This window comes from Haliotis rubra, unplaced genomic scaffold (assembly GCF_003918875.1).
Source record: "Haliotis rubra isolate DU_JTF1 unplaced genomic scaffold, ASM391887v1 Scf77, whole genome shotgun sequence".
Lineage (NCBI taxonomy): Eukaryota > Metazoa > Mollusca > Gastropoda > Lepetellida > Haliotidae > Haliotis > Haliotis rubra.
This window is the reverse complement of record NW_025767490.1, coordinates 881,938-901,459: the sequence shown is the minus strand read 5'-3', so window position 1 is coordinate 901,459 and position 19,522 is coordinate 881,938. Positions and strand designations below refer to the sequence as shown.

The window sequence follows — 19,522 nt, the reverse complement described above, 5'->3', positions numbered from 1 at the left end:
TCACCAACTCAACCACTCGACTACTCAACCGCTCAACCACCCACTCGCTCAACTGCTCGACAACTCGACCACTCCACCGCTCAACCACACACTGGCTCAAACACTCACCTGCTCAACTACTCAACCGCTCAACCACCCACTCGCTCAACTGCTTAACCACTCGAAAACTCGACCACTTAACCACTCCATCACTCGACTGCTGAACCACTCAACCACACGCTCGCTCAAACACTCAAACACTCACCCGCTCAACTTGTTAGTCAAATATGCTGGAATTTTGAGTCATGTAAAACCATGCTCACTCAAACACTGGTGGCCTGGCTGGATCAATTCCAGCTCCATTGATATGTTTGCTAAACAGTGGTGTAACGCAACACTCTTCCATGTTGTTTCAGGTACAGTTTCACAAATGAGAAGCAGATGGTGAAGTCTGTGTACCACTGGCATTCCCTGGCCGTTCTGGATCTCACATTCTCACCTGAAGGTAACAGTCGTTAGAAATACCACTTGGTGTGTATAGAGTGAGTTCTTATTTACTGAACCGTGAAGGTCCGGGTTATAATGAACCTTCAGTAACCCATGCTTGTCGTAAGAGGCGACTAACGGGATCGGGTGGTCAGGCTCGCTGGCTTGGTTGACACATGTCATCGGTTCCCAATTGCGTAGATTGATGCTCATGCTGTTGATCACTGGATTGTCTGGTCCAGACTCGATTATTTACAGACTGCTACCATATAGCTGGAATATTGCTGAGTGCGGCGTAAAACTAAACTCACTCTTATGTACTAAAGTGTAATGATGTAGTTTAACAATGCATTCAAAACAGCTGTTTGAAGAGGACAGGGGCGTAACTACCATTATAAAAAAATGCCCGGGCTTACACATGGTTTCTGCTAAAAAGGCTGGGCAAGTCCTCAATACTACCTAAATAAAAAGCTTTGCAACTTATCAGGCTTACACAAAAAAAATGGCTTGCTACGTCTCCCTGGCTCAGCATGGAACACATTCCTGTTACTGGTCACTGAAATACAAGTTACCTTTATGCATCCATCACATTTGTTTTAGCTAAATTGAAGTTATTTATTCCAATTTGTGAAATGTTAGTGACATTAGCTGCAGATGTGATGCTGAATAATGGGGCAGATCAAGGGAAATAACTCTTATCTATACATTCCACAAGTTACAGAGAGAGTGATAAGTAGCGATGGTTCATCCTGAAACTAAGTCACAGAGGCAGATCAAGGATCTTGAAAAAAGTGTGGCGCACATAATTCTGAAGTCACAAAGTAACATGCAGATCTTCTGAGAAAGGTTTGCCTGACAAAGACTGGGTTAGTAAACTGTCTTGATGTAGCTGAACTGTGTTGTGACTTATGCTGTGTTGGACAATCACGGAGGGTAAACTTTGTTAAGTGGTACTCAGATACTTTGGTGCTATACTGCCATAGTGCAGCATGCAGGATGCCATACGATGTTAATGTGGTATCTTATAGTACCTCCAATAGTATTCCCCTCCAGTAGTTCCTAGGGACGTCCAATAGTACCTCTTTGGTACTTCCAGTACCTCCTAAGGGACCTCTAATAGAATCTCCTCAGGAACCTCCAAAAGTACCTCATTAAGCCCATTTCTGGTGTCCCCCGCCGTGATATTGCTGGAATATTGCTAAAAGCGGCGTAAAACTAAACTCAGTCAGCCAAAAGTACCTCTAATGATAAGAATGGGGACAAAACTTACAATCTCCATATTTTTTCTGATTCTTTGAGATGAAGAAACTTCTTTGTGTAATTGTCAGGCTCCTTGTTGTTGAGTGGCGGCCATGAGTGCACTCTGGTCAAATGGCAGTACGAGACACACTACAAGGACTTCAAGCCCAGGCTGGGGTCCCCCATCACCCACGTGACTTGTGCTCCAGACAACCTCCTGTATGCTGTGTCACATCGTGACAATGGTATGTGTGTGTGTGTGTGTGTGTGTGTGTGTGTGCTGTGCCACATCATGACAATGGTATGCGTGTGTGTGCTATGTCACATGACAATGGTATGTGTGTGTGTTGTGTCACATGACAATGGTATGTGTGTGTGTGTGTGTGCTGTGTCACATGACAATGGTATGTGTGTGTGTGCTGTGTCATGACAATGGTATGTGTGTGTGTTGTGTCACATGACAATGGTATGTGTGTGTGTGTGCTGTGTCACATGACAATGGTATGTGTGTGTGTGCTGTGTCACATGACAATGGTATGTTTGTGTGTGTGTGTGTGTGTGTGGTGTGTCACATCGCGACAATGGTATGTGCGTGTGTGTGTGCTGTGTGCTGTGTCACATGACAATGGTATGTGTGTGTGTGTGCTGTGTCACATCATGACAATGGTGTGTGTGTGTGTGTGTCTGTGTGTGTCACATGAGAATGGTATGTGTGTGTGGTGTGGCACATCGTGACAATGGTGTGTGTGTGTTGTGTCACATCATGACAATGGTGTGTGTGTGCTGTGTCACATCAGCGACAATGGTATGAATCAATATGTGTGTGTGTGCTGTGTCACATCACTTGACAATGGTATGTGTGTGTGTGCTGTGTCACATCGTATGTGACAATGGTATGTGTGTGTGTTTGTGTCACATCATGACAATGGTATGTGTGTGTGTGTGTGTCATCAGCATGGCAATGATGATATGTGTGTGTGTGTGTTGTGTCACATCATGACAATGGTGTGTGTGTGTGTGTGTGTGTCACATCATGACAATGGTATGTGTGTGTGTGTGTTGTGTCACATCATGACAATGGTATGTGTGTGTGTGTGTGTGTTGTGTCAGCATCATGACAATGGTATGGCGTGTGTGTGTGCTGTGTCACATCATGACAATGGTATGTGTGTGTGTGTGTGTGCGTGTGTCACATCATGACAATGGTATGTGTCAGTGTGCAATAAATGCATGACAATGGTATGTGGTTTGCGTCACATGCGACAATGGGTATGTGTGTGTGTGTGTCAAATCATGACAATGGTTCATATTGGTTATGGCTGTATGTCACTTGGTTGTGGTGTTATGTCACATTTGAGGTAATGGTTATGGGTTTAGGTAAATGCTGTCACATCAGCGACAATGGTATTAATATTATGTGTCACATTATGTGTACATGCTGTGTCACATTGACAATGGTGTGGGTGGTAGGGTCGTGGGTTGACAATGGTATATGGGTTTATGGGTTTGGTGTCACATCATGACAATGGGGTTTAAGGTTATGGCGTGTAGCATTATGACAATGGTATTGATATTATTGATGCTGTGGTTATGGGTCATCAGGACAATGGTATGTATGTGTGTGTGTGTGTGTCAGTGTTAGCGGTCAGTTCAGGTTATGGGTGTTCAGGTTATGACAATGGTATCAAGTTATGGGTGTCAGGTCCATGACAATGGTATTGCTCGGGTGACAATGGTATGTTCAGGTTATGGGTTCAAGTTATGGGTTTAGGTTATGTTATGTGTGTGTCACATTGTGACAATGGTATCACATGCACCGGCTGAAATATGTTTTCAATCATGAGAGCATTCAGGAAGTCACTGTCATGGGTTCATTAGTGGGTCACAGACAATATGAAGCTGGAATTGTATGTTTGCATTCAGGAAATATCCGTCAGGTTGTATGCTGAGGATGTGTGTGCATTGTCTTGTCAGCTATAGGATTGTCTGGTCCAGACTGGATAGTTTAAATACCTGTGAAGATACGGGTTAGAATTGAACTTCAGTAACCCATACCTGTCGTAAGAGGCGACTAACGGGATTGGGTTGTCAGGCTCACTGACTGGGTTGACACATGTCATCGTATCCCAATTGCACCGATCAATGCTCATGCTGTTGATCCCTGGATTGTCTGGTCCAGACTCAATTATTTACAGACTGCCGCCAAAAAGCTGGAATATTGCTGAGTGCAGCGTAAAACTAAGCTCAGTCACTATAGCTGAAATACTCCGAGTGCAGTGTTTGACAAACAAGACAAAACAAAACAAAACAACACAACAAACAAACAAAGGTAACTGTGTGACTGTTTCCCCAGGTATCCATCTGATCAGGAACACCCTCGACATCTGCCAGATCTACCAGGGGCTCACCAAGACAAGCTTCTCCCACGGAAACCCTGTCGGTCTGCTCTGTGACCCCAGGTCGCGGGCAGTAGTGACCAATGGGAGGCCAGGACACTTACAGTTCTACTGTGTCCATAGCGACAGGCAACTCTTTAACGTGAGTTCAGGATGATATGATCAGCTTGACTGATATACGAGGTGTGGCTGAAAAGTCCTGTGCCTATGTGTTTTTCTGAGCAGTGAACAGCGTACACTAATATGACTTTTGGTCTGTCAACACCATGTGCTTAGGTCATTTATCCAGCATTAAACTGGTGGAACTTATAGAGTTGCATCCCTTAGTCATGCTAGGATCTGCTGACCATGGGTTAGGTTGCAATGTCCATTATGTTTATTATTATCACTACAAGTGTCCTTGTTGGGCTCAATCTCCATCACTTTGGTCTTATCACCTCATATTCTGGTCACCCATGAAGATCCGGGTTAGAATTGATCTTCAGTAACCCACGCTTTTCGTAAGAGGCAACTAACGTGATTGGGAGGTCAGGCTCGCTGACTTGGTTGATAAATGCCATCGTATCCCAATTGCGTAGATAGATGCTTATGCCGTTGATCACTGGATTGTTTGGCCCAGACTAGATTATTTACAAACCACCGTCATATAGCTGGAATATTGCTGAGTGTGGCATAAAACTAAACTCACACTCATATTGTGGTGACATAATGTAATAGGCCATACATGAAGTTGTACAAGCCAATCACCATGTGTTTGTGTTTCAGCTTGATATTGTACGACAAAACTACATCTCCTCGGAGAATCTGGAACAGCCTCTGACTGTCACCCAGATCACAAAGGCGGCGATAGACGAGCGTGGTGATTGGTTGGCCACCTATGAACTGTGGGACGATGGGGAGATGTCCCCCGAGATGCAGCTCAAGTTCTGGCTTTTTGATCAAGAGAAACAGAGGTGTGTAGCCCGTTTATTTTTTTCAGAGATGTTTGCTTGAGGAATTGATTGGTTTTAGTAACCGGTGAAGGTACCGGTCAGATTAGGTTTTCAGCAACCGTTACTTGTCATTTGATGTGATTTGCAGGATAGGGTGGTCATGTGTTCTGACACTGTTACTACATGTCATTGTAGCTGTATTGTGTTGACTGATGTTCATAATGTTAATCACTGGATTGTCTGGTCTGGAATAGCTACAGCCAGCTGTCATTTAGCTGGATTATTGCCAAGTGTGGGGTTAAACAACAAACAAACAAACAAACAATTGTTGATAAAAACTTATGTATGTTTGTTTTTGAAGAGGTTCATGTTATCCTTTGTTACAAGGATATTCTCTCACAGATCTAGACACCGTGAAACTTATCTGGTTACACACAGTCATCATGTATTTACTCCAGGGGTATCCCAGCAATCGGGAAATAGTACAGGTCCATGTTTACATCTCTTCTTAGACTTAGTGTTAGTTTGAATTAGTTCTCTTTTGTCATATTCAATTCAAACATGATTTGGTTTGTTTCTCATTTTCACCGTTGATTTTACCTGGGAAGATCCGGGTTAGAATTGGTCTTCAGCAACCCATACTTGTTGTAAGGGGTATCTAAAGGGATCAGGTGGTCAGGCTAGCTGACTTGGTTGACATGTCATCATATCCCAACTGCATTGATTGATACTCATGCTGTTGATCACTGGATTGTCTGGTCCAGACTGTATTATTTACCGACCGCTGCCAGATACGTGGAATATTGCTGAGTGCGGCATTAAACAACAAACCAAACCAAAATCGCCATTGACTTTATTGAAGTACTGTGCTTTTTGTCAGGTACGAGATGAACACGGTCGTGGACCGACCCCACGATAAAGCACTGGGCTCCCTGACATTCCGGCCCTATAACTCTTCCATCAGTTCCATGTTGCCGCTGGTGGTGTCAGGGGGACATGATCGCCGCTTCAAACTGTGGACGCTGGTGGACGACACAGATATCTATAGTATGTTCAATTCATCGTCGAGACACACAACAGATATGCAAGTCTACAACAAATGTAACAGATAATACCCACAGATATATTTGTTATATCCATCAGTACATTATAAGCTTGTTTGTTGTAAAATAGTTTAACAGGGGCGGTGGGGTAGCCTAGTAGTTAAAACATTGTCTCGTCACACTGAAGACCCGGATTCGATTCCCCACATGGGTACAATGTGTAAAGCCCATTTCTAGTGTCCCCCACCGTGATAATCCTGGAATATTGCTACAAGCGGCATAATACCATACTCACTCATAGTTTAACATATTTAGATATCCTTAGGCTTTACAAATCTATGGTCTAGTTACTTGGAGAGCTGTGGAAATAATCCAATGATTGGCTTGATTTACCGTGATCAGTACTGCTGGTGTTGAACCAAGAAGGAGTCAAAATCAGACGATTGTTTAAACAAGGAGAGTGTGGAGGCGTTCTATTGTCATTCTCTCCAGTTCTTTTGCTGTTCATTCTCAGTGATAGTTCCCCATGGTTCCACTGAATACTCGTCATATGAGTGAAATATTCTCAAGCACGACGTTAAACCCAATTTCACCTCACTTCCATTGAATACTCTGTCCACTTACCTCATACTAGTCAGAAGAGTGAGGTGAGGTGAGGTGAGTTGAAATGGGGTTTAACGTTGTACTTAAGAATATTTCACTCATATGATGATATACATGCGTGTGTATGTGTGGCTGCTTGTACTAGCCCAAACTTAAGCTGGTTTTATAGTGCTAGCTCCGTGAAATACCATGCTGCAGTTAAGCATGAATACCCCACTCAGACACATTGTACTGACTCCAAGCCGACCAGTCCTTGTTGTACCCATTAATGCCAAACGCCAGGTGGGGACCAACAAGTACCATATTTTAGCGTCCTTTGGTATGACGAGGCCGAGGATTGAACCTTCCGCTCTCCGTGCGGACGCTCTAACCACTACAAAGGCGGTGTCAGAGGAGTGACTAAGGTGGGAAATCGATGGTCAGGCTTACTTAAACTATAACATCAAAGTCCCAAGTCCGAAGTCATTAATCATGTTATGTGCCAGTGTTTTATGCAGTGTTGTATTCGAGATAATGGATAATCTGATTATGTGAGAATGTCTCTCGAGTTTTAGCTGTGCAAAAATTCAATATGCCATGGTACAAAGTGTAATCTTGCAAAGTTGCAGATTTGGTTTTGTTGATGAAATATTTACAAAAAACGGATTCTACAAAAAGAACTTGTGTAGATATACGGTTTTCTCTTTGGCATGCAGAAAGCTATGTTCACAATTCCCTCACTCACTGCAGTTTCTGACTGAAAATAAAAGAAACTTGAATGAGTAAACTAAAAATATTCTTTACCCCTGACAGGATCCAACAGCAAGTGGACATGTGACTCGGTTGGCTTCTACCGAGAGATGGACACAGGAGCGACGGCCTTCGCTGAAGACGGCTCCCTCCTGGCCGTTGTGTTCGAATCCACCATTACACTGTGGGACCCAGATACTAACGTCCTAAGGACTACTTTCAGTAGCAGCTTTGACAAGAAGAATATCAGGTGGGAAATGATTGTTTTCAATATGCAGGTGTGCGTTTTGTACATAAAATGACCTGGTATTGAATGTTGTTCATTATATCAACCACTGGTTTACCAAAGTGACCAGGTCCACCAAAGCAGACTTGATTTTATATTTATTGCTGAAACTGACCAGCTCTCTATTGTGTGTAACATATGTTATATTTGGGATTCCACTTTCTTAGTAAAGTACAGATTCTAGTACTTTTGTTGGGTTGAGTCCCATCCGGGATTCGAACCCACACCCTCAGAGTCAGGCACCTAATCGCCAGCACACAAAGTCAGATGCCTAGACCGCTCAGCCACCGCGGCTTCCTCAAAAATGGAAGTCGGACAACTGGTAGTCTAGACTGCGGACTTTGTGTACCCCTCTGATAAGTGTTAATTGGCACGGCTCCCACGGCTGAAAGCTATTAATTACACCATGCCATTTAGAAAGTGGTCAAATGTAACATATGTTATATTTGGGATTACACTTTCTTAGTAAAGTACAGATTCTAGTACTTTTGTTACTAAGAAAGTGTAATCCCAATTCTTAGATGCCTAGCGGTTAGAACAATCGAAAAAGAATACATTATCAGACAATAAAGGTATAGTTTTTTGATGACGTAACAATTGAATGACGTTATCCCGTCACTGCGCCATTCTAGTGTGCCCCCTCGTAATCGAACCATATTTCTTAATTCTAAGATGCCTAGCCGTTAGAACAATCGAAAAAACAAACATTACTAGACATTAAGGGTGTGGGTTCGAATCCCAGGTGGGACTAAACCCAACAAAAGTACTAGAATCTGTACTTTACTAAGAAAGTGTAATCCCAAATATAACATATGTTACATTTAACCACTTTCTAAATGGCATTGTGTATTTCATCTCTATTGTGCGTTCTAAGAGGCAACCTGTGGTTATACCTAGTGACTCTGTTAATTGCATGTCATCGTGACCTGTGGTCATGCCTTCAACCACTGGTTTGCTAATAAAGTGGTGTTTCAGTCAGTCATGTTGTGTTTCAGACAGGTGTTGTTCGGCCGCAAGTCCTGCTGTCACCTCCTCGTGGCCACCACGGCATGGCAGCTCACCGTGTGGAACCTCCTCACATGCTCAGGTCAGAAACACTGTGGAGGGGAAAATACCTAACTTGTAAGACAGTATGACTGAGATATTTTAAAAGGCCTCAACTTTTCTGTAAGTTGATTGTTTATCCTTTTACTGTTTATCCGTTGTTAAAAGTTAGTGTCTATTTTTGTGGATGTCAGGGTAAGGTTTTAAAATAGCAGCAAGGCTTCAAATCTCGAGATCCTTATAGAACTAAAATATCTACTTATTTAGAATAGTTTCCATGGTGATGCTCAAAAAGTCACTCCTAACATCATGACGATGAAGTCCACTAGATATTGCAGAGTTAACTAAATGTGATGTTGATTGAATTTAATCAATGTACTGCAGGCGGTAGGGTAGTCTAGTGGATAAAATCATTTGCTCGTCACGCCAAACACCCGGGTTCAATTCCCCACTTGGGTACAATGTGGGAATAATTCTCTAATGTTCCTTTCAGTCCAGTGGAGTGTGTCTATTGGGGCAGTGGTGCTGGTTGATGACCCGCTGACCAAGTACATGTCTGTGTTCACACATAGCGGGGACCGTAAGTACCACACCTTGCTGGTAGCAGTGCTTACGACACATTCTGGCATGAAAGATTTCATGAGACCACCGGAATGAATCAGTTGATGGTCTAGCTGTCTGCTGTTTTATTCTGCACTGTTAAATGTTTCGGTGATTGGAAACAAATTGAAAAGAATAATCTGCAGCCTTGTGTAGATATTGTTTACCCATGAAGATCTGGGTAAGAGTTTGTCTTCAGTAACACATGCTTGTTGTAAGAGGCGACTATTGGCATCAGGTTGTCAGGCTCGTGGTTAACACATGTCATCATATTCCAGTTCTGATAATCAATACTCCAGATATTGATGACTGGATTGTCTGGTCCAGACTTAATTATTTACAGACCACCAGAGCTCCAGATAAGATTAAGCTCATGTGGGTACTGTACCCACTGTATTTTTTGGGAGTGGGTATCATGAATGTTGAGTGGGTATTTCATTTTCCGTTACCCACTTCTTTCAAATATGTGTGTATTTCAGTCACTTTACTCACCTAAGTATTATGTCATTGAGCAAGTTTACTAAGCAGGTATGTTCTGCCTTATGTCATACCTAATCAAAACCAACTTAAATATGATGGATTCTTTTATATATTCCTCCTTGGGGTACTTATAAGCATTTAAATGTCCATTTAAATTCCCTCGACAGTTGTAACAATATTTGAATAAAATATTTACAAAACAAAAACTCACGTTTTGTCTTGTGAGACCACCCTTACAGGGCCTTCCGCCCCTACAGCCAAGAGCAGGTAACTCTAGACCGTAACCTCGCATACCTCACTTTCCATGCTGTCGTTGTAACCGACAAGACATGGGTCCATACCAGAAGGTTTTTCCTTGCGACTAAAGAGAGTTATGAGTGTTTCAGAAACTGCAACTGTATGTATGGTTCTCTTTTTTTCCTGCATGGGCTTAATTGGAGGTTTTTCTGAATTTTTCATTCATAATTTCTCGTTGTAACTTGGTACCTGTCGCTGACGGCTAAGCTAGTGCGTGTCAAGATGGCGGACAGGTCCCTTCGCTAGCCTTCCTGTTCATTGGTTTCCCATGTGGTTTTTCAATGTTACAGGTGGTTTTAGTGGTTTTATTTGTATCTTTGTGCGTGTAGGGCGATGTCTACTGCTCGCATTTTCTATATTAGCTACAAAACCGTAATTGCTAGTTATGCTGCAGTGTGTACTAGGTTGTCAACTGCATGCTACGCTTGTCGAGAAGAGGGTTTTATTCCACCTACTTCCTCGTGACCAAAAGGACTGAGGGTTCAGACCCATTCTGAATCTCAGAGGGCTGAACAAATTACTGGAGGTGCCGTCTTTCAGGATGGAACACTCAGGTCAGTGATCTCCTCCGGTCGAGACAGGGGATTGGCTTACGCCAATCGATCTCAAAGACGATACCTCCATGTTCCAATGCACCCGAATTCAAGAAGTACCTCCGGTTCTCCTTGACGGGACGTGCTACCAGTTTCGCACAGGCTCCCTTCAGGCATCTCGCACGGCCAAGGGTGTTCACCAAACTTATGCTAATCCCAGCTCAGTTAGCCAGGTCTCAGGGCAGGTGTTGTCACCGTACCTAGACGATTGGCTTCTCAGGGCCTTAGGGCCTCAGTTAAGCAGAGCCTCCACACTGTGCGTGCTGGATACTCTGGTGTCACTGGGCTGGATTATCAATCTCAAGAAATCAGACCTCGTCCGGACGCAGGATCTGATATTCTTGGGAGCCAGATTCAACACGGCGCTAGGGATTGTTTCCCTTGCTCGGACGCATCGCCAAAGTCCGAAGGACTGTGTTACAGTTCCTCCAGTCCCCGTTGCGCCGGCCCGAACATGGCTTCCCGGTTGCTCGGCAACATGGTGGCGACAGTGGACGATGGTTTGGCGCGCTGCGTTTGAGGATGCGACCAATTCAGCAAGCATTAGCTCAGCTGTGGTCCCACTCGCAGGGCTACGAGATTATGCTCATAACGCCAGAGTGGTTAATCCCTCACTTGGCGATGGTGGGACGGACGCCGGAATTTGTCCAGGGGATCCCTCGACACCCGACACCTTCCCTTCAGTTCAGACGGGCCTCCCTCACAGGTTGGGGTCCTGGGCGAAGCACTCAGCCTCCGGCCTCTGGTGGAGCCGGAGGTCAGCCTACACATCAATGTGTTAGAACTGAGAGCAGTCCGCAAGGTGTTCGAGTGCTTCCGGTGTTGGTGCAGGGCCGTGTGGTTCGGGTCTAGAAATGGACAATCAGCGGCCATGTCTTACATTCTCAAGCAAGGTGGCACAGTGTCTCCGTCGGCTCCTTCAGGAGGCGTGGCAGTTTCTACTGTGGTGCGATAAGTTCAACATTCGGGTTTTGCCTGTTTATCTCCCGGGGGTGAACAGCGTCCGTGCAGATGCTCTCTCACGGGCGATACTAGCCCCACACGAGTGGATGCTCGACCGGGAGATATTCAGGATTATCTCCCAGTTGTTGAGTCGTTCCAGGTGGATCTGTTTTGCGCCTGGGGTGACGAACCAGATTCCTGTGTTTTGCCCCGATTCCGGATCCGGGTCGTTAGCCAACGCGGCGCTTTCAGCTAGATTGGACGGACAGGGTACTGTGGCGTTCCCCAGATACCACTGATTTCCAGGGTCCTGTCGCAGCTGACCGCGACAACCAGCTCGGCTACTTGTGCTTCTGGCACCCCTTTGGTCGGCACAAAGCTGGTTTCGGTAATTCTCAGGTTTCTGGCTCAGCCTCCTGTTCTATTACCTTTTCGACCCGGACCTCCTATCCCAGAGCGGTCGATTAAGCCCACCGAATCCCAGGATTCAGTGGGTGGCTTGGCGCTATCAGGGATACGCCTCCATCGCGGCGAATTCCTGCACCAGTTGCAGACACAATTCTGGCTTCCAGTGAGGATTTCGACAAACGTTCAATATGAGGATAGATGGAGGGCCTGTTATTGGCACGCTTGGTGTGTCAACAGGGGATTCTTGATCCCTTTTCTACAGATTTAGTCTGTGTGTTAGAATTCCTCCAGTCTCGGTTGGAAGCCTGTCTAAGCGGCTTCCACTGTTCGAGGATATTCTACGGCTATTTCTGCGTTCATATTCCTGTTGGACGGTGCTCTCTTGGGGCAGCACCCTCTTATGTACAGCGCTTTTAGCAGGTGTGGACAGAATCCGTCGGTTGTCCGGATTGATTAGTCCCGATGGGACTTGTCAATCGTTCTTGATTGGCTGTCCGGTCCACTGTTTCACAATCTGTCGGCTCTTTCCCTCCAGCTGTTGGCGTGGAAGGCGGCGTTTCTTGTGGCGGTGACTTCTGGCGAGGCGGGTTGGCGATATTCACGCAATGTCGGCCGATCCCGCTTACTGTTTTTCACAAAGACACAGAGTTAGCATTCGGCTGCCTGAGACTTACCGTCCAAGAAGGATAGTCCCTTCAATGTGATTTGCGCCTATTGAGCTCCCAGCTTTCACTCAGCCTTCCCTGTCCGGTACCTCTCTACGGCGTGCTCCACGTCTTAGATGTCCGTAAAGACACTTCAGGCTTATATCAAGCGAACAAAGGGGTACCCGTAAGGGTAACTAATTGTTTTGTTGTTATGGCGGGTTCAGGCTGGTCTTCCGGCGACCAAGCAGACCATTTCTCGGTGGCTTGTCTCTGCCATACATATGAGTTATACTCAAACAGGGCGATATCCGCCTGTTGGGTTGAAAACTCATTCGGTTAGGGCAGTAGCTACATCGACAGCTACGCTGCAGCCCTGCCCATTGAGGAGATCTGCTCAGCGGCTATTTGGAGCCGTCGAGTGCGTTCATCCGTCATTACCAACTTGACAGACTCTCCAGTGGCGTGCTCGGTTAGGTCAGTCAGTTCTCTCCAGTGGGCATGGTTCCACCTCTCTAGCCGATTGAGCTTTTCGAGGGTTTTATTGTGTGAACCATTATCTGCCAATTTTTAACACTGGTGTTGGGTTTTACAAATCTTGTTACATTTTCCCTTGGTGCTGGGTTTTATGTGGTGCTGGTTTTATTCCCATGTCTCTTGCTTTCTAAACCGAGAAGCTCTAGACTAAACTGCCCTTGGAAACTTTGCTGTTCATATTCCGCATTTTCGTTTCTGGGTTTATTGCGGGACCCTTATCTTTGCTTCCAAGTAGATTCACGGGAAGGAGGGAGGGTGTGTCTCGTTAAGATTGCATTAGCGAGGTTTAAGCTGGACAAATTTGCATCACGTTTAACCCTGACCCTGGCTCATGCCCCGCCTGATTGGCTTTGGTGGACACGTTGACCGGTAAGTGTGCCTTTTCTGCTATAATTAGCTTGGGAAATTCCACTTCTTGTCGGGGGTGTTTAAGCTAAGACAGAATAATGCTCCTGAGATCCTAATCTTTAGGAGTCTGTCTTATGCTTATAAGTACCCAAGGAGGAATATATAAAAGAATCGAACTAACCTGTAGAGGTTTCAGATTCTTTGAATATATTCCTCGCAAGAATGCGCACCCACCTCCCTGCATTCTGTCTGACTTCGTTCAGCATGGAAAGTGAGGTACCGAGTTTACGGTCCTAGAGTTACCTGCTCTTGGCTGTAGGGGCGGGAAGGCCCTGTAAGGGTGGTCTCACAAGACAAAAGCGTAGTTTTGTTTTGTAAATATTTTATTCAAATATTGTTACAACTGTCGTAGGGAATTTAAATGGACATTTAAATGCTTATAAGTACCCAAGGAGGAATATATTCAAAGAATCTGAAACCTCTACAGGTTAGTTCGAATTTATTTCATAAAAATCACTCATCCTATACTGACATTACAACACTTGTCCTATACTAACAGTACAACTTGATAGCAATCGATTCCGTACGCATTTGTTTTAAACTTTTTGCGTATCTAACATTTTAAATGCGTAATTGGTACGCAACAATTATTTTTCAATGCGTAATTCTATGCGTATTTTACTCCGGATACGCAGCTTATCTGGGCCTCTGGACCACTGCCATATGGCTGGAATATTGCTGCCAACAAACAAACCCACTTTGATGTTGTTCCTTTCCATTTTGATTGTCTATACTGTTGGGTTGACAGATCCAGAATGTCTGGTCTAGATGATATTATTTACTATCAGCAATCTAGTAACTTTAGCATGGTGTTTAGTATGGCATGAAATATCCTACTTAACTAGATATATCCAGATTGTGAATAGGTCTTCAGCAACCCAGGTGCTTGCCATAATGGCGACTATCTTGCTATCTTAAAGTTGTAGTTTTGAGTGTCAGGAACAGAGATTCATGCTGTTGATCCATACTTGTATCAGATATCCAGATTTGTAATGGCTCTATACCAGGTTATGTAATAGCCATCTTATAGTTGTAATTGTAGTGTCGGGAACAGATTGTCTGGTCCATACTTGTATGTTTGCAAGAATACATCACAAATATAGCAGCAAAATGGTAAACTTACTTTGGATTTGAAGCAACAAATAACATTGAAATATATTTCACGTTTCTCTTCATTTGACCTCTTCTTGACAGTTCATGTGTTCGAGCCAGCCAATTCAAAGCCGGTCTTCACTCAGACGCAGGTCTCAAAGAAAGACGTTGTCAGTGCTGTTTTCATACCTCACAAAGAGGAGAGTCCATTCAGTGCCAAGGGGAGACTACTATGGCAGAGACAATCACAGCTGTACTTCATGACAAAAGAGCAAGATCTCCTTACAGTGCAATATGAAGTCAGTGAGGACAGCACTGATGGATATAGAAAGAAGGTAGGATTTAGCAGGCACAGTGTGGAGTTTGTGCACAGAATTGAAGGCCACAGGTGGCTGAGTAGTCTAAGGCATAGGTGTCTAGGTGTGTCAGCATCGTACGCAAGAGACCTTCATCACTGGACCTTCCTACAACTTTACACTAACATGTAGTAATTTAACTGGAATAACTGCAGTGTTAATGCAGTCTCACTGTCTCTCTGACTAAGTGTTAAATTTTTAAACTTATCCTATCTCACGCGATACTGTGAGATAGGATAAGTATATAAATATACAATTTATTATAAAATTTACAATTACTTACTAAAATAGTTACAATGATCATGTTACTGTGAGTAAACTTACCCTAAATTTCACCAAGTACATAAAAAAAGCTCACTGCTTTGATTCGTAGAACATATGCAATGTCTGTATTGCTTTGGTAACTGTCACTTCTTAGGATGTTTTTAAGAAGTTTGTCATAGTAGTGATTTACCTAGACCATCTCAGGTACTAACTGGTCCTAATTGGCAAGTAATGCCAGATAAGATTCCTACTTTGAAATAGAAGATGCCCCAGTCCCTGTTACAGTAAGGGGTGGTGGGGTAGCCTAGAGGTTAAAGTGTTCACTCATCATGCCGAAGACCGGGTTCGATTACCCACATGGGTAGAATGTGTGAAGCCCATTTCTGGTGTCCCTGCCATGATATTGCTGGAATATTGCTAAAAGGGCATTAAACTACACTCACTCACTCACTGTTACGACCGCCTCCGTGGTGTAGTGGTTAGAGCGTCCGCTCGGAAAGCGGAAGGTCGCGGGTTCGATCTCCATCCGCGTCATACCAAAAGACGTTAAAATATGGTACTTGTTGGTTCCTGCCTGGCGCTCGGCATTAATGGGTACAACAAGGACTGGTCGGCTCGGAGTCAGTATAATGTGTCTGAGTGGGGTATTCATGCTTCACTGCGGCATGGTATCTCAGTGGGCTAGCACTATAAAACCAGCTTAAGTCTGGGCTAGTACAAGCAGCCGCACATACACATACACACGCATGCACGCCGTCATATGAGCGAAATATTCTCAAGCACGACGTTAAACCCAATTTCACCTCACCTCACTCACTGTTACAGTTATTACAAATGTCAGCTGCAGTAACTTGTAGCAGACAGCAGAATATAATGCTTAAATGTACCTGTGAGTTACAGATAATAAGGATATGAATCAATTTCCAATTTCAACAGGATACTGGGCCAGTGCTTTTTGTTTAAAATTCTAAATATTCCCTGCATTGATTAATTTTAGGTGGGCAAGTTCTATTTGATATAGGCTTTATTTTAGTATTATATAGGCAGGCATTGTATTAGAATTCTGCAGATGAGGTGGACTAGCCTTGTGGTGAAAGCGTCCCCTCATCACGCTGAAGACCCAGGTTCGGTTCCCCACATTGGTACACTGTGTGAAGCCCATTTCTGGTCCCCTGCTGTGATATTGCTGGAATATTGCTAAAAGCGGCGTAAAACTATATTTGCTTGCTCGTAATCCCCATGGATTCTAGGTAAGAATACAGATCCCAAACAACCGTGTGTGTCGTAGGTGATGACTAAATGAATAGAGTGGTCAGGTTGATTCATCACGTCCAAGTATCATGGAACTTTGCTCATGATGTCAATCACCTGATTTTCTGGTAACCATGGAACTGTGCTCATGATGTCAATCACCTGATTTTCTGGTAACCATGGAACTTTGCTCATGATGTCAATCACCTGATTTTCTGATATACCTGGGATATTGCTGAGCAGCCTTAAACAACAAATAAAACACATCCTAAAGCGTCTCTTGTGGTTTTCAGACTCCGATTAAACAGAACCTTCCCCAGTCAGCTCTCAGCCTGCTCATGTCAAAACACAGGAAGTCTGCCGTGAAGGATCGGAAACATGAGCACATCGACATGTCTGTGGGCATGAAGGAGACACAGTTCATTCAACAGGTACTTCACTCACATACTCATAGATATATTAGTACTTCAAACTCAGCAGTTATACCATTTCCCATATCAGGACGATTGGTTAGCCTTGTGGTTAAAGCATTTGCTTGTCAAGTAGAAGACCCAGGTTCAATTCCCCACACGGGTAGAATGTGTTAAGCCCATTTCACGTGTCCCCCGCCATGACATGGCTGGAATATTGCTAAAAGCAGCGTAAAACCATAATCACTGACCTACTCCCCATATCACAGGGTTCATCCAGGTATGATAGTCTTTGATTATGCCGTTACTGGCTTTGGAAAGGTGTTTTGTGCTTTGAAAGCCGTCACATTTTATTTCCTATCTTGAGGAAGTTGCCTGAAATACATCTTGTCACTGTTTAGAATAGGTTTGAAAAAGCTACTTCTATGTTATTTTAAACTGTTTTGAAGTAACTGAAATTATGCTGATGATCTTTAATTTTCATTGGTGTTCCACGGCTATGATCTTTTTGATTATCAGATTTGTAAAGAGTAATTAAAATCAAAATGCCTCAAGGACATTAAGTGACATAACGAACCTGTGTTTCCCTAGATGTGCAGCATGTCTGCTGTGGCTCAGCCTCCACTACCAGACTTATGCCTGACATTCCTGGAGACCCGCCTATCTAAAGGAACCACTGCCAGGTATGTTCGAATGTTGATGAACCTGTGAAGGTCTGGGTTAGAATTGATCTTCAGTAACCCATGTTTGTCGTAAGAGGCAACCAAACGGGATCAGGTGGTCAGACTCGCTGACTTGGTTGACACATGTCATCATATCCCAGTTGGGTAAGTCGATGCTCATGCTGTTGATCAATGGATTGTTTGGTCCAGACTCGATTATTTACAGACTGCTGCCATATAGCTGGAATATTGCTGAGTGCTGCATTAAACTAAACTCACTCGCTCAAATGTTGATGTTGATATGGGGTTAGTCTGATAATCGTAGAGTTTCAGTTGGTTTGTGATCTCTTGATGATTCACCATGCGGAGTTGTATCCCTTACTTGTCGCAGGATCCAATTGTATACTATGTGTATGAATCTCTACACTATACAGAATCGGATACCTGTGTTAGTTAAAGATCTACCGATAAAGATCCAGGTTAGAATTGATCTTCAACCCATGCTTGTCGCAAACAGTGACTAATGTGATCAGGTGGTCCGGGTTGCTGACTTGGTTGACACTTGTTATTGTATCCCAGACCGCCCCCGTGGTGTAGTGGTTAGAGCGTCCGCCCCGGAGTGCGGAAGGTCGCGGGTTCCATCCCCGACCACGTCATACCAAAAGACGTTAAAATATGGTACTTGTTGGTCCCTGCCTGGCGCTCGGCATTAATGGGTACAACAAGGACTGGTCGGCTCGGGAATCAGTATAATGTGTCTGAGTGGGGTATTCATGTTTCACTGCGGCATGGTATCTCAGTGGGCTAGCACTATAAAACCAGCCTCAGTCTGGGCTAGTACAAGCAGCCGCACATACACATACACACGCATGCACGTCGTCATATGAGTGAAATATTCTCAAGCACGACGTTAAACCCAATTTCACCTCACCTCACAGAAGATCCAAAGCATACAGGCATGTCTCGCTGAGTGCTCATGTTAATGTTAGAGAAATAATAAACTTGTTATGTGAAGTGTTTTCCTGACTGTGTTCATCTATTCCAGGGCTGAAGTGATGGAGGACGAAGAGGAAGATGACATCGATGATATTGACAGTGGTCTACAGTTGAACATTAAGGCTGATTCAGACTCTGACATGGAGGTCACCGAAGGGTCAAGGCCACCTTCAGCGAAAAAGGAAAATGTATCACATGCTGACCTGGACACAAAAAAGCTGGATCGTGCCCTGGGAAAAGAATATCGGTGGTTTGAAAGTTTAATAAAGCCCTGAAGAATATGGATGTGCAGTATATGAAGAGATAAGAGTACATGTGTGAATGAAAATTGATGATCTATCATGCATGGGTGACTCTACTGCAGCAGAAAGACTGTACAGCTGCATCCATTGTGCATCTTGTCTTGTCAACCAAGCTTGTAAGAAGCAAACCCGTGAAGATCCGGGTTAGAATTGATCTTCAGTAACCCATGCTTGTCGTAAGAGAGGACTAATGAGATCGGGTGGTCAGGCTCGCTGTCTAGGTTGACACATGCCATCGTATCCCAGTTGTATAGATGGATGCTCATGCAGTTGATCACTGGATTGTGTGGTCCAGACTTGATTATATACAGACTGCCGCCATATAACTGGAATATCGCTGAGTGTGTGTAAAACTATACTCCCTCACTTTAAGAAGCAATTACAATGCTGTGTTGTCAGGCTTGCTGACTCAGCTGATGAATACAAGATTGGTACATCCATTCTAATAATGTCAGTCACTGGATTGTCTGGTCCAGACTTGATTATTTCCAGTCATCATTTTACTGCAATATTGCTGAAGAACACTGCACAACCTGAAACAAT

At 44.1% G+C, this 19,522-nt stretch overlaps 1 protein-coding gene across 1 annotated transcript in view; it reads left to right on the top strand.

The window, feature by feature from the left end:
* The window catches only part of LOC124260557 (WD repeat-containing protein 75-like), a 28,878-nt gene extending 9,668 nt beyond the window's left edge, over positions 1–19,210 (top strand). Inside the window, 12 exon segments of the mRNA XM_046694879.1 lie at positions 396–484; positions 1,794–1,949; positions 4,058–4,242; positions 4,866–5,053; positions 5,913–6,079; positions 7,471–7,657; positions 8,689–8,780; positions 9,231–9,317; positions 14,841–15,073; positions 16,903–17,040; positions 17,611–17,702; positions 18,727–19,210. Of these exon segments, the coding sequence (XP_046550835.1) occupies positions 396–484; positions 1,794–1,949; positions 4,058–4,242; positions 4,866–5,053; positions 5,913–6,079; positions 7,471–7,657; positions 8,689–8,780; positions 9,231–9,317; positions 14,841–15,073; positions 16,903–17,040; positions 17,611–17,702; positions 18,727–18,952 (1,840 nt within the window). The 3' untranslated portion in view covers positions 18,953–19,210.
* The last annotated feature ends 312 nt before the right edge of the window (positions 19,211–19,522 follow it).